General features: G+C 48.9%; 1 protein-coding gene across 1 annotated transcript in view; it reads right to left on the reverse strand.

Moving 5' to 3' along the window:
• SUGP2 (SURP and G patch domain containing 2) overlaps window positions 1-9666 on the reverse strand; it is a gene marked incomplete at its 3' end in the record, with an annotated part of 20657 nt that extends 10991 nt beyond the window's left edge. The window contains exons 1-3 of the mRNA XM_008569749.1: window positions 9614-9666; window positions 8241-8372; window positions 3178-4779 (exon numbers count right to left, since the gene is read on the reverse strand). Coding sequence (XP_008567971.1) covers window positions 3178-4779; window positions 8241-8361 — 1723 coding nt within the window. The remainder of the gene's footprint in view (window positions 1-3177; window positions 4780-8240; window positions 8373-9613) is intronic.
• Window positions 9667-12833: the final 3167 nt, after the last annotated feature.

Here is a 12833-nt window from a genome sequence, read left to right on the forward strand (position 1 = left end):
CGGTCTCTACATGGGATCCGAACCCTCGGCGGGAGCGCCACCGCGCTCCCAAGCACCGCACTCTACCGAGTGCGCCACTGGGCCAGCCCGAAAAAGTTTTTTTTTAAATGTGAATTTCTTCCAATATGGCTGTTTAAACTTACAATGACACTAGCAACACAGAAGAGCATATTTCTTCAAATAATAAGATCGTTTAGTTTCCTTATATTTCCTGGTTTTAGAAAGATGACCGGTAAGGGGATCTTAACGCTTGACTTGGTGTTGTCAGCACCACGCTCTCCCGAGTGAGCCACGGGCCGGCCCATAAAATACTTTTTAAAATGTATACAGGTTATGATTCTCAATATAAACATAAGAAGAAAAGATACACCAATACAGACACACAGAAAAAAGATTAGAAGGAAATATACCACAATGTTAATAGGTTATCTATAGGTGGTAGATTTATCAGAGGTTTCATTTTCTTCATGCTTTGTCTTTAAAAAATAAACATACATGTGTTTGGCGTCATTAAGTATATATATGTATATAAATTTACTAAGAAAAGTTCCCTAATTAAAAAAATAAAAACAAAAAACCATCAATGGCCCTAAGTCGGGAGTTCACAGAAAATATTTGCTAAATGAATTAAAAGAAAAAGTTACCGGTAATGGGATCGCAACCCTCGGTGTCGCGCCTGTACCGCGACTGGCAATGGGATCGCAACCCTCAGTGTTGTGCCCGCACCGCGCTCAACCAGTGAGTGGACCAGTCTCTATATGGGATCCGAACACTCGGCGGGAGCACCACCACGCTCCCAAGCACCGCACTCTACCGAGTGCGCCACTGGGCCAGCCCGAAAAAGTTTTTTTTTAAATGTGAATTTCTTCCAATATGGCTGTTTAAACTTACAATGACACTAGCAACACAGAAGAGCATATTTCTTCAAATAATATCGTTTAGTTTCCTTATATTTCCTGGTTTTAGTATACGTGCTGCCGAAGCGAGCACAATATATTTCCTGGTTTTAATAACACAAAATGGTCTATTTGTTCAGTCATTCAATGAAAATCACAGCTAAACTAGAGAGGCTTCTACTCTGTTCTGTGAATGACTGCTCAGCCTTGTCCCTGCCTCTGTCCTCTTTGCTGCTTTGAGCTTATTTTAAACACCAGTGTGAGCTCTTCACAGGATAGGTCAATCCAACTGTCATGCTACCGCAACTATTCCTCCTATAAAACTGCATTCCTTTTTTTTCTTTGTTCTCATTTTATAGAACTGCTACTTTTACATCATTTCACAAAAGAATATGAAGCTTTTTACAAAGTCAAGAAGCTTTCAAGGACAAAGAAATTTGGAGGTCGCTGCAAATTTGGTCATTTCTAGCTAGAATGGCCATAAACAAGGGACAGAAAGTGGGTCACGGCTTTGGGCCAGCAATCCCACTCCTGAGAATTTTTTTCTTTAGAGAATTTAAAAGGAAAAAAAAATAGTAATAATTAATACATTCAACCGAAGATACCATCCCAGCATTTCCAAGAGAAACAAAAGGGCAGTGCTGCTACCTAAGGTTGCTCGGCTGCCCCACTGGACATGGGTGCTGTCACCCACTGTTCTATCCATAGAGCCCTGGCTTGCAGATGCTAATTACATGTGAATCCAGCTCTGTTTAGCTTCAGAAACCTGTAGTAAAAGGCAGCATGAGTCTCAATACCAAGGGAAAGGTGAGGTAATTTTACGTTAGCTCAACGTCTTGATGCAGCAAGAACACAGAAGGGGCCTTGTGACAATCACATAAATGAGCAGACTGCAGCATCTTCAGTCCAGCATGGCTACAGCTGCGGGAATGCCTGGGGAACATCACCATACTGTGGGAGGGGGGTGGCCACTTCAGGCTGTGTGTGACTTTTTCCTCCTTCGTACAACGTTATTCAGTATCGTCGCACTGACACTGAAAGTGACTCCAGCACTTTGGGAAAAAGAGTCCTGCCTTCAGCCCTGAGTCTCACCATACTGTGGGAGGGGGGTGGCCACTTCAGGCTGTGTGTGACTTTTTCCTCCTTCGTACGTTATTCAGTATCGTCGCACTGACACTGAAAGTGACTCCAGCACTTTGGGAAAAAGAGTCCTGCCTTCAGCCCTGAGTCGGCTTCTGGAAGGATCTCTCTCTGGGAGAAGGTGTGGCTGCCCACGCACAGTAGGACCCATCTGACACCTGGTGCAGTTGGGGCTCCATGAGGGTGGTGGAGGAGGGAAGAAAGTCAGGGACAAATGTGACTTCCCCACTGGGCTGTGGGCAATGGAAACTGAAAACCCTGTCAGAGGGGAAAGTGCTTCCTTCCTGGTCACAGGAGTAAGACAAAACATGGATACCATGTATGCTCATGGCCTCTGGGACATCTGGGCTGAGAGAGCACTCATTCTGGGAACTAAGGGGGAGGGAAGAAGGAAACAAACAGCCAGTCCTTTCTATTTCTCCGTTTTGGCCTCTTTCCCTCCCCAGTAAGCCAACCCATTAACAGCTAGTTACCAAGTGTACCTAAGGGATCTACCGACTTTTAGCTGGTCTAGGAAAGTAAATGGGATGGAAAGGCGCCTCCATCACCTGGAATGACCTGGCTGGTCCCTGCATGTCCCTTAAAACAGCACAAACACAGCCTCTCCTCTGCCTCCCTGACTCCCCAGCTGGGCTGGGGACTCTCCTATGTCCCCTTAATCCTAGCACAGGAGTGACTAGTTTTCATGATTTCCTTCCCTCAGGAGCCTAGGGATTCCTCAGAGACAGTGTCCAGCATTTTTCCTTCCTTCTAGTAATACCTTGGGTGGCAGGGGGAGGGGTGTTGAAACAGGAGTTCTTAACCTTGGCTGCAGGAGTGTACAAACCCTCCATAAAGTGTAGGTAAAATTGTGTATGAATAAGTGTGTACTTTTCCTGGCAAAGCCCACAGCTTTCCATCAGATTCTAAAAGGGTCCGTGACCCAAAAATGTCTAAGGATTTCTGTGGTTGACAGAAGATTCCTAACACACATTCACAGAATGAATGGCAGACATATATACACACTGGCCAATGTGAGTTTTCTACTAAAATCTTGATTTGTTTCCAGTTAGCTAAAGAACTTCTATGTAAAAATCTCAGAGAATAGGAGAATTACCAAAGAACATGAAGAACAAACAGAAACTTTCCACACCTTCCTTACCATCACTCTGACCACCAGGAGCCTTGGCCTGGATTTCAGGTTTTGCAGGACTTTTCTCCTCCTCTTGTGCCAGCTCCGGTTGGGCTTTCTTAACCTGGAGTGGACACCCACTACTGATCAGCCAGGCCTTCAGGTGGTCTATGTACTCTCTCCCAAACAAAGTGGAGTCCTCGAAGTTTGGAAATGCAGCAGGAGACGGAGCTATATCTTGGAGGCCGACAGCTTCTAAGATTTTCTCTTGCCGGAAAGAAGAGGCCAAGGAGAATGTCTGTCCCAAAAGGGCCAAAGACTTCCGGCAGAGTGAATTGGTGGTCTCTAGGGCAACGGCCAAGTCCAGTGGGTTACTGAGGGTCTTCATCTTGACACTCAATTCATAGGCATTGCAGGCCATGAGTAAGGGTGTGACACTCTTCAGAAGCCGGTCCTGAAGCCTCATTATGTACTTGTCAAAGGGCTTTATGACTTCGAAAAAGCAATTTTTGGTCTTCACAGCACCTTTGTCTAAAAGCATGTTTAAAAACTCATTATCAACTCTGGGTGTTTTCAAAGCAGAGTGCTTTAGAAATTTGATAGTAAAAAAGCAAAAATCTCTGTGCTCTGGTTTTAAGGAGCATTTGAATGAGGCGAGCATTTTAGCACACGTTTCAGTTTCAAGTTCAAAGAGAGTCTGGAAAAGTTGGGAAAATTTAACATCATCTTTTATGGTGTGGAATCCTGCCCATTTAATTATTTCTATTCCAAATCTTGAAAAAACATCAGACTTATCTATAAGGTCAAAGCTCATCTTTCTTCTAGGGAGCCGAATATTCTTCAGATCGAGCCCCAAAGGGATCTTCTGAGTAGGGAACTGGATGTCTTCTGTCCCTGGGTTTGTCCCCAGGGTCACATCAGGATTTGGGGTGGTTTTCTGGATTTGGTTAGTGCCCTGAGTTTTGGGAGTAATACGATTTATAGAAGGTACTTTTTTCGTGCTTACACTTCTCAGCGTGACAAGTTTCCCCACACCCCCCTTAGCTGTGAGCAGGCCCTGAGTCTCCGCCTTTCCTAGGAGGGTACCTTCCTGGTCAACAATGTTTAGAGATCGGCCTCTGGCCTGGACCTGACTGCTGCCCCTGAGCCCAGAGTCAGCCTCCCCTGGATGGTCCACATCGTAATCCTGACTCTCCTTCTCCAAACACTCTTTCTCAATCAGCCTAGATGAACCAAAGTCCCCTAATACTGCAGAAGGACCAAAACTATATTCCTGTGACCAAGAGGATTCTTGAGAAACTGGGTGTCCAAAGTCTTGCTCCCAAGAGCCACGGAGTGCAAATTTCCAGTCCTGAGAACGGAAATGTCCCAATTTCCGGTGGCCAAAGACCTGGTCCCGAGAGTCAGAGTGGGAAAATTCCAGATCCCGGCCACACTCTTTGCGAAAGTAGTTGTCATCACTGATGGAAGGGTTGCTCGATCTGAAGGAAGGCCCTGAAAATACATCACCTCTCAGGCCTTCTCTCCCAGTGTCTCGAGAGAGAGCTACAGATCCGCTGAGGGAATATCTGCTGTCGCTGTGAATGTCATCATACATATCTGCTCTAGATCTTGGGACTGTTCTTAAGAGATCTGAAATAAATGATCCAAAAAGAAACAAAAAAAGGTACTTTAGACCACAGGTTGCTAACAGATGGCCCACAGACCACCAACCAGCAGAAGTGCTTCATATGCCTGAGTGCTTTTTACAAATTCGTATTTGTTGACATTTAAAATGTGTGCGGTGCCACTTAAACATCTGAATAGACTACTTATAAAAACAAAAGACTGATAAGCAATGGGCCTGCATTTGCCCTGATGATAGTCCACCCAGGAAGGGCGGCAGCCCTCCCCCACCCCCACCCCCCGCCAAATGGCCACCAGCGCCCCTCACTCAGCAAGTCCCCAGCACTGGCTCTACAGGCATCTGGGTGTACAACTCCTCTTTTAGACTAAAGAAGGGGTGCTTAGTCCCTAAACCACCTGGACTTCTCTACTGTAACTGGACACTTTTGTGTTTCTACTTCTATCTCACAGCAGACAGGTTTTACAGAGGCTGCCTGCCCTCATATCTCCTAGGAGGAACTCCCGGCCCACAGTGCTAATGTGAGGCATGAGTCATAGCTCACACCGCACCATAGCTGACAGGCCCCAGCTGAGCACCTGACCCAAAGCTGGCTGAATTGAAAGGTCCACCGGGCCAATCAACCCTCTCTCTAGAGCTGAAAAATCAGAGACTGAGGCAGGCAGGAGGGAAGGTAGAAGCTAAATAAGCCACCTCAAGAGAGACCACGATGGAAACTGAATAGTGGACACTTTTACTTTTCTTAGCGTAGAAAAGGGGAAATGGTATGTTTGCATTTGCTTATTTACACATAAGGAAACTGTAAGAAGACAGGGACAGAAGCGAACTATGGGCTTGTGAGAACAGTGGGCCACAGGGAGACTTTTCACGTAATGCCTTTCTAACTTTCTAGCTTTTGAATCAGAATCTATGAACTAGTTAAAAAAAAAAAAAGAAAAGAAAAGAGAAAGAGAGGTGCCAGGAGGTAGTCATGGGCTGAAAGGCCACAGAAAGCCAAAGCCTGCGCAAACCCAAGTTCACTTGCTCAGTAAGTACTTATTGAGCACCCGCTGCTGCGGGCACTGCAACAGGCACCGAAGTCACAGCAGGGAGAGAAGAACTCTCCCGAACTTGTCAGTTGAGGGAGCCAGACGATAAACAAAAACATACTAGGTACAATAAGTGCCAAGAAGAAAAAAACCAAGCAAGTAGGAACGTGAGGAGGAAACGCCATTTTTAGACAGACTCGTCAAGGGGCGCAGCTCTGACAATGGTATTTCTAGCAGTAGTGGCCTGGTATGTGGGGCCAGACCATGCGGTTATGGGGGAACCCTTCCAGGTAGAGGGGGCATGAGGACAAATCCCTGAGAGGGATTGGTAGGGGGCCAACGTGGCCAGAAGGGACAGAGGGAATGAGAGGCAAAGTGAAAGGAAGGTAGCTCCCAAACTCTGCTATTGACAATGGTATTTCTAGCAGTAGTGGCCTGGTATGTGGGGCCAGACCATGCGGTTATGGGGAAACCCTTCCAGGTAGAGGGGGCATGAGGACAAATCCCTGAGAGGGATTGGTAGGGGGCCAACGTGGCCAGAAGGGAACAGAGGGAATGAGAGGCAAAGTGAAAGGAAGGTAGCTCCCAAACTCTGCTACTGGAGTCCCTAGGGGACCCCATCCCCACACATCCTTATTTAATTAATTACAATGGGGCATGATGTGGGTATCAGGATTTCTAAAAGGCCCTCAGACAAATCTAATGTGCAAAGTTAGAAAACCACTATGACAGGAGATGCAAATGGGGGTCCAGGAGTATCAGTTCAAGTCAGGACCTCAGTGGAACTCTGGAGTTTATTGTGGGTGAGACAGAAAGCCCCTTAAGGGTTCTGAGCAGAGGGTTGACCTCACAGATTGCAGAGGACAAGAGTGGACATGGATGTTCCAGCAAAGAATCCTCTGCCATAATCCAGGTATTGATTATTGGTATTTAGGGTGGGAGCATGAGAGGCACAGAATGATGGCTGGATTTTGCACAACAGAATTTTCCAATGCCCTGGTTTATGAAGAAGAGGAAAAGTTCGGAGTAGAGCAGAAACAGAGAAAGGCAAACTGATGGCCCATGCAGCTTTGTGACAAAGAGATGTTCCAGAACCACCCAGTATACTGCTAAATCTCTATGTTCCCTTCTCCCCCCTAATCTTTGTTGAGGCAACAAAGATATGTACTAGTGCTTGAGACTGTAGGTAAAGATAAAACTAAGATTTAAATCTCCATATATAAAAATACATAAGTATTCAGGATTACGTAAATGCATCACTAAAAGAAATGAAAGACAGTTACCCCTGAGGAGTAAGGATGCAGCTAAGAGGACTTTTTATTCCTCTTCTTAATCGTTCCAATTTTTTTCAGCAGTAATATTTTTGTGTACTACTCATGTAATTTTTGAAAACTCAGAATCTGAAAACAACTTCTGAGACAATGTTGAACAATCTATAGACAACCTTGATTTCTCCAGGTCCAGAGAGCATTTATTATCCCTACCCCAAATACTTAGACTTAGCCAACAAGGAGGAATCCTCCTCCACCCCAAGGCTCTTGCACCTTCGAGCAGCGCTGCCCAGAGAAGACAAGCCCAGGACGAAGTAATGAGTGAGTAGTACACAGCATACTTCCCTGGGGCAGGGAAGGCAACCAAATCAACCTCAAGGCCTGCTGAGGCTTCCTAGGGGAAACTTCCTAGGGGAAGGCATGTGTGAGCTGAGTCTTTGTGCCTGAGGGAATTAACCAGGCAGAGCTGGGACAGAAGAGATTCAAATCACAGACAACAGTCTGCAAGGTAGCACTGAAACATGAGGCCCAAGGTAAAAGGCAAGGGACTTTCATGTCATCCTGCAATATTCTGCTGGTATGGTGCGTCAAAACTTTCCAAAGGGAATGTTTTCAGGCAAGGCCTACACTTGGCAGGTCCACAGCCCTCTCCCTCCCACACACTGTGCCCTCCTGTCTTGCACACACAGCTGTTAACTAGCTGTTCTTGCATTTGTCTGAGGCTGTAACTCTCCAAAAGGGAGCCCCAAGAATCTCAGCAGGGCAGTAGCCCAGTGAAGTTACCACTAACAACTCTGTGGGGCAACTATGGGGAGGGCAAATTTGAGGGGAATAAAGGCAGAAGCAGAGAGACCCTGCAGGGGAAGACTGTTGCAATACTCCAGGCGAAATTAAACCTGGGTAGTGGTAGTGGGGACGGAGCCAGGAGATTGATTCAAGAACCCATCTTTTGATGGGGGAAGGTGCCTGGTGAGAAGCTCCAGATAATACCACCTTCTGTATAATGATTTGACTGACAGGTGGGCTCAAAGAAAATATCTCCCCTTAACAAATAAAGATCAGAGGGGCTGCATAGTTTGCCTAACGCATTGAAATCCTCTAGCCAGGACCCCTAGATAGTCCTTTCCCCGCAAAAAAAAAAAAAAAAACCACAGACACACTTTTATTTACCTTGAGCTTTAAACTGAAGAGTTTCCCCTACAGCCTCACCACTGGGATCCAAGTGAAACCGTTTAGCTTTTTCTTGTAATACAGCATCAAAAGTCTCTTGTGCAATTCTCCTTGCTGCCATGTTTCTTCGCCCTGTAGTGACAGAAAAAAACAAAAACAAACAAACAAAAAAACCCACACACACGCTAAGAATAACAGCTCATGCTCACAGAGCCGGCTCTATTTCACCTAATCCTCAAAGTAAGGAGGCAGTGACCCATAATCCCAGTATGGCCCTTCAGAGGCAGGACTGGTTCTTTCAAGGGAGCCTCTGCCCGCAGGAAGCTCACAGGTGTGTTTTGCTGCAGTGAGCCTTCCCTGAGCCCATTCCTCGGAGTTCCTTACAAGATGCTCTGTACAAGCAGTTTGTCTCCCGGGGTTGCTGGAAGCGAGGGCGCACGGCCACTGTTAACGTTGACGGCGGTGAGGAAAGATGCTATCACTCCCCCGTTTCACAGACTGGACAAGGGAGCTCCGAGGACTTCCCTCTGAGAGAAGGCTCTGGACAGGCGCACAGGACTCCCGGACTAGTGACAACATTTAGTGACAGGAACCGCTCTGTGCCAGGTCCCTGCGTCAGCTCCCTTGCTCCTCGCAACCCCCTAGAGAGAACTCCTGTACGAATGACACTATGCACAGGAGGACACGGGAGACTTGGGCTACGTGACCCCCAAGGTCACACAGCTGGACCTGAACCTGCAAACGGCCCGGGTGGGGGACGGAGCCCTGAAGAAGGAGAAGACGACGAAGTAGCAACGTGTACGGCCCAACGGCTGTGTCCCGAACCACCACGACCCCGCTCGGGAGGCCTCAACCCCAAGACGACAGCAGCCCCTGCCCTGCAGTCACCCCCACGGCCACCGCCCCCTTCCCACCCTCTTCCCGGGCGCCTCGTTCTCCCACGGGTGGCTCGGGCTCAAGTAAGGAACTCAACCTTCCTGTGCCTCCGTTTCCCCATCCAGGGGACGGCTGCTCACAGCGGGGCTGCCGAGGGGACCGACCCCTCAAAAGGGGGAAGGGCACGATGCGGCGCTCGCTACCCTGTCTCCGCCCCCTTGCCGCGGGGCCAGCCGGGCGCAGCGGAATGAATGGGGGAGTGAAGCGACGAACCCCCGCGGCGCGACCCGCTCCTCCCGGCCTCCGAGGTCCAAGAACAGGGGGCGCCCGCCCGAGAGGCCGCAGGCCGCCCCCCCAAGGCCGGACGGGCTGGATGGGGCCGCCGCCGCCGCGCCTTAAGGCCGATATCGCAGCGCCATCGCGGAGCCCGGGACGCCGGCGGCCGAGTCTCCCATCCCGGGGCCCACCCACCTACGACGCGAGGACCCAGGCCTCACCCCGAGCCCACCGCGTGCGCAGCTGCCCCCGCCGCCGCCTCAGGATCCTCGGCCACCGCCACCGCGTGAGGCGGGGACATGCAAATAAGCCAACGGTCTCCGCAGCGCCGCGCAGGCGCAGATCTCCGCTGAGCGCTTGTGCGCAGGCTCTTGCCGCCGCCGAGCCCTTGTGCGCAGGTGCAGGCCGCCGCGGCCTAGCCGCCTTGCGCAAGCGCGCTGCCCGCTTCTGCAGGGTGGACGCTCCCAAGGCGAAAAATATGCGTGGTGGGGGTGGCGGCTTCGGTGAGCGGCCCAGAAAAGGCGGCAGAGACACCGCCGACGCGCACCAGGTGGCCCCCTCGACGTTACCTGTGCTCGCGGTCACCTTGGTTATCCCGGGAACCAGCAGCTCGGCTGAGTGAGGCCGAGCCAGGGCGACGCCACTGTATATAGGGATCTGAACCCATGGCCTTGGTGTTATCAACACCACACTCTCCCAAGTGAGCCAGGGGCCGGCCCTCTTGGCACCGTTTTCTTGATGAGCAGAATCTGGCTTAGAAGGGGAAACTGGCTGCCTACCGGGGGCCTGGCTGACTCTTCTTTTTACCCCTAGCACACCGTGGACGTGTCCTGAGAGTTGGTAATCCAGTGTACCCCCTCTCCTGGCCTGGGATGTTCCCCAGGTGGTTCCCAAGTGACCATACCTGGGCACCATCTTCCCCACGTGTTCCAGATCTGTACTTTTATGCCCCCACCCAGCCCTCTGCCAGACCTAGGAGACCCTGGAGGATTCTGCTCAGAGGTGGGCACAGAGCTGGACCTCCCCAACTCAGTGAGCTCAGGATTGGGCAGACCGAGGTTAATCGGGTGGGGGACCTGAGGCCAGAGAGCACCGGCTCTGTCTGAGTGACCAGGGAAGGTGGCGGCCTGGAAGGATTGGCAGAAGCTCTGCAGAGGACCCAGGTGGAGGCAGTGTTATTGAGGCTGGATAGTGCGATGTGGTCCTGGCCAGGCCCCTTACTACCCATGTGACCTCCAGCAGGTCGTCCCCTCTCTGAGCTTTAGATTCTTCATCTGTAAAGTAGGCATAATGACGTTCTTCTGTAGGACTGTACCTCTGTGAAAAGGTGGCTACTAGCTGTTGTCCCACATGGCCGGGGTGGTGGCAGCAAATCTGGTGGCAGAGGTGGGAACAGAGGCCCTCCCGTAGCACCTAGCCCAGAACTTTCTGCCCCTAAGAGCTGGCTAGGATCCCGTTCCCAACCACCGCCACTCCAGGCTCCCCACTGAGAAGATCTCTCTAAACAGAAAATCCTACTCTTTTCCTTCTCCTTTGACCTTGGAAATCCTTAGCAACCCTTAAACAAGTTTAGAGTTCTGGGGCAGAAAGGAGAAGAGGGAACTATCTGCAGGGGAGTGAGGTGGAAGGGGTGATGGCCTTATAACCCCTGCCCCTCCCCATAAACGCTGGATTGCCTCTTCAGCAACAAAGGAAAGAAACAACTAGCTAATGTTTATTGAGCTGCTACTCTGCACCAAATCAAATCTTGTTGTAAGTGCTAGAATTTTTACTACTGCCTTGTGAGGTAGATTCATTGTTTCTCCCTCTTTTGCACTTGAGGGAATTACAGAACAGTGAGGTTAAGTGGACGGCCTGGGATTTGAGTCCCACAGGCCTGCGGGGAGCCTGTGCCCCCCGCCCCCCACAGTGTGCAGAGCAGGTGAGCAGCTGCATGAACACAGATGGAATCCTGACATCCTGTGCCACCTCCCAAAGAGAGAAGCATGGGCTGGAGTGGTCTGTTTCGCACACCGCCCAAATTTACACTGGGAATTTTGTCAGATTCTTATACTGGTGTCCTAGTAAGTACCCCGTGCCCCTTTTTTTTTTTTTTTTTTTAATGTCTGACACACTTTGTATGAGACGTGATTCTAGAATAGACCCAGGGCCAGAAAAAAATTTGTTTTAGAGGATGTTACTAGGACAATAGAAAGAGTTGGTCATGGACTATATATTAGAAAATAGTATTGTATCCAAGTTAAATTTCATTTGTTCCGTCGTTGTGTAAGAATGTCCTTTTCCTGGGTGATTCATGCTGATGTCTTTAGGAAGGAAGGGATCCAATCCTATAACATACTTTTTTTCTTTTTTTTTGGCGGCTGGCCAATAGGGGGATCCAAAACTTTGACCTTGGTGTTGTAATACTGCGCTGTAACCAACTGAGCTAACCACCAGCCTGCCTGGAATGTGTTCTTAAGTGGTGTTCCTGTGCATGCACACACTTGCTCTCACACATGCTCTGACACATAGATAAATGTGGCAAAATGTTAACAACTGCTGAAGAGATGTAAAGAGTATGTTGTGTTCCTCGCATCTTTACTGTAAGTTTAAAAAGTGATGTATTTTTTTTTTTTCCCTTTTTGTCTTTTTTTACTGACCGGTAACGGGATCGCAACCCTCAGTGTTGCGCCCGTACCGGGGACCGGCAATGGGATTGCAGCCCTCGGTGTTGCGCCCGCACTGCACTCAGCCAGTGAGCGGGAACCGGTCTCCACATGGGATCCGAACCCTCGGCGGGAGCGCCGCCGCACTCCCAAGCGGCACACTCTCCAGTGCGCCACCAGGCCGGCCCAAAAAGTGATGTATTTTAAATGGACACTTGATATCAATTCCAGAATGGAAACTTGGTATTACTGCAATAAACAATATAGGTATATTAAAACAATTAAAATGAAAAAAGTTGCTAACCTCAGGCTCTAGACCTCAGCCCTGTTCTTCCCTTTGCTATCAAGGGAGGGTGGCAAATGTTAGGTATTAAGGATCTGCTTACATGCAGTGAAGACCTTCTAGTTGAGACCAGCTGTAGGGCTGAACAAGAATTAGAATTAGGAAGGGAATCGCCATTTTTGCTGAGAGTTTTGTCTCATTTAACTCCATGATCTGCCCACAACTCCAGAGGGGAAGTCACTGCCCAAGGTTGATGGGTTATCTAACTGTCCATAAGGTCCCCTGCCTGCACTGGGTTTTATTTGTTTTTTGTTTTTAAACAGAATAGTACTTTTAAAAATTGAGCTGTAATTTACATACCATAATATTCACCCATTTGAACTGTACTATTTAATGATTTCAAGTATCTTCACAAAGTTGTGCAACCATCACCACTGTCTAATTCAAGAACATTTTTTTTTTTTTTTGTCTTTTGTCTTTTTCCATGTCCGGCAACGGATCACAACCCTCAGT

The sequence above is a fragment of the Galeopterus variegatus genome, unplaced genomic scaffold (genome assembly GCF_000696425.1).
Source record: "Galeopterus variegatus unplaced genomic scaffold, G_variegatus-3.0.2 Scaffold526, whole genome shotgun sequence".
Lineage (NCBI taxonomy): Eukaryota > Metazoa > Chordata > Mammalia > Dermoptera > Cynocephalidae > Galeopterus > Galeopterus variegatus.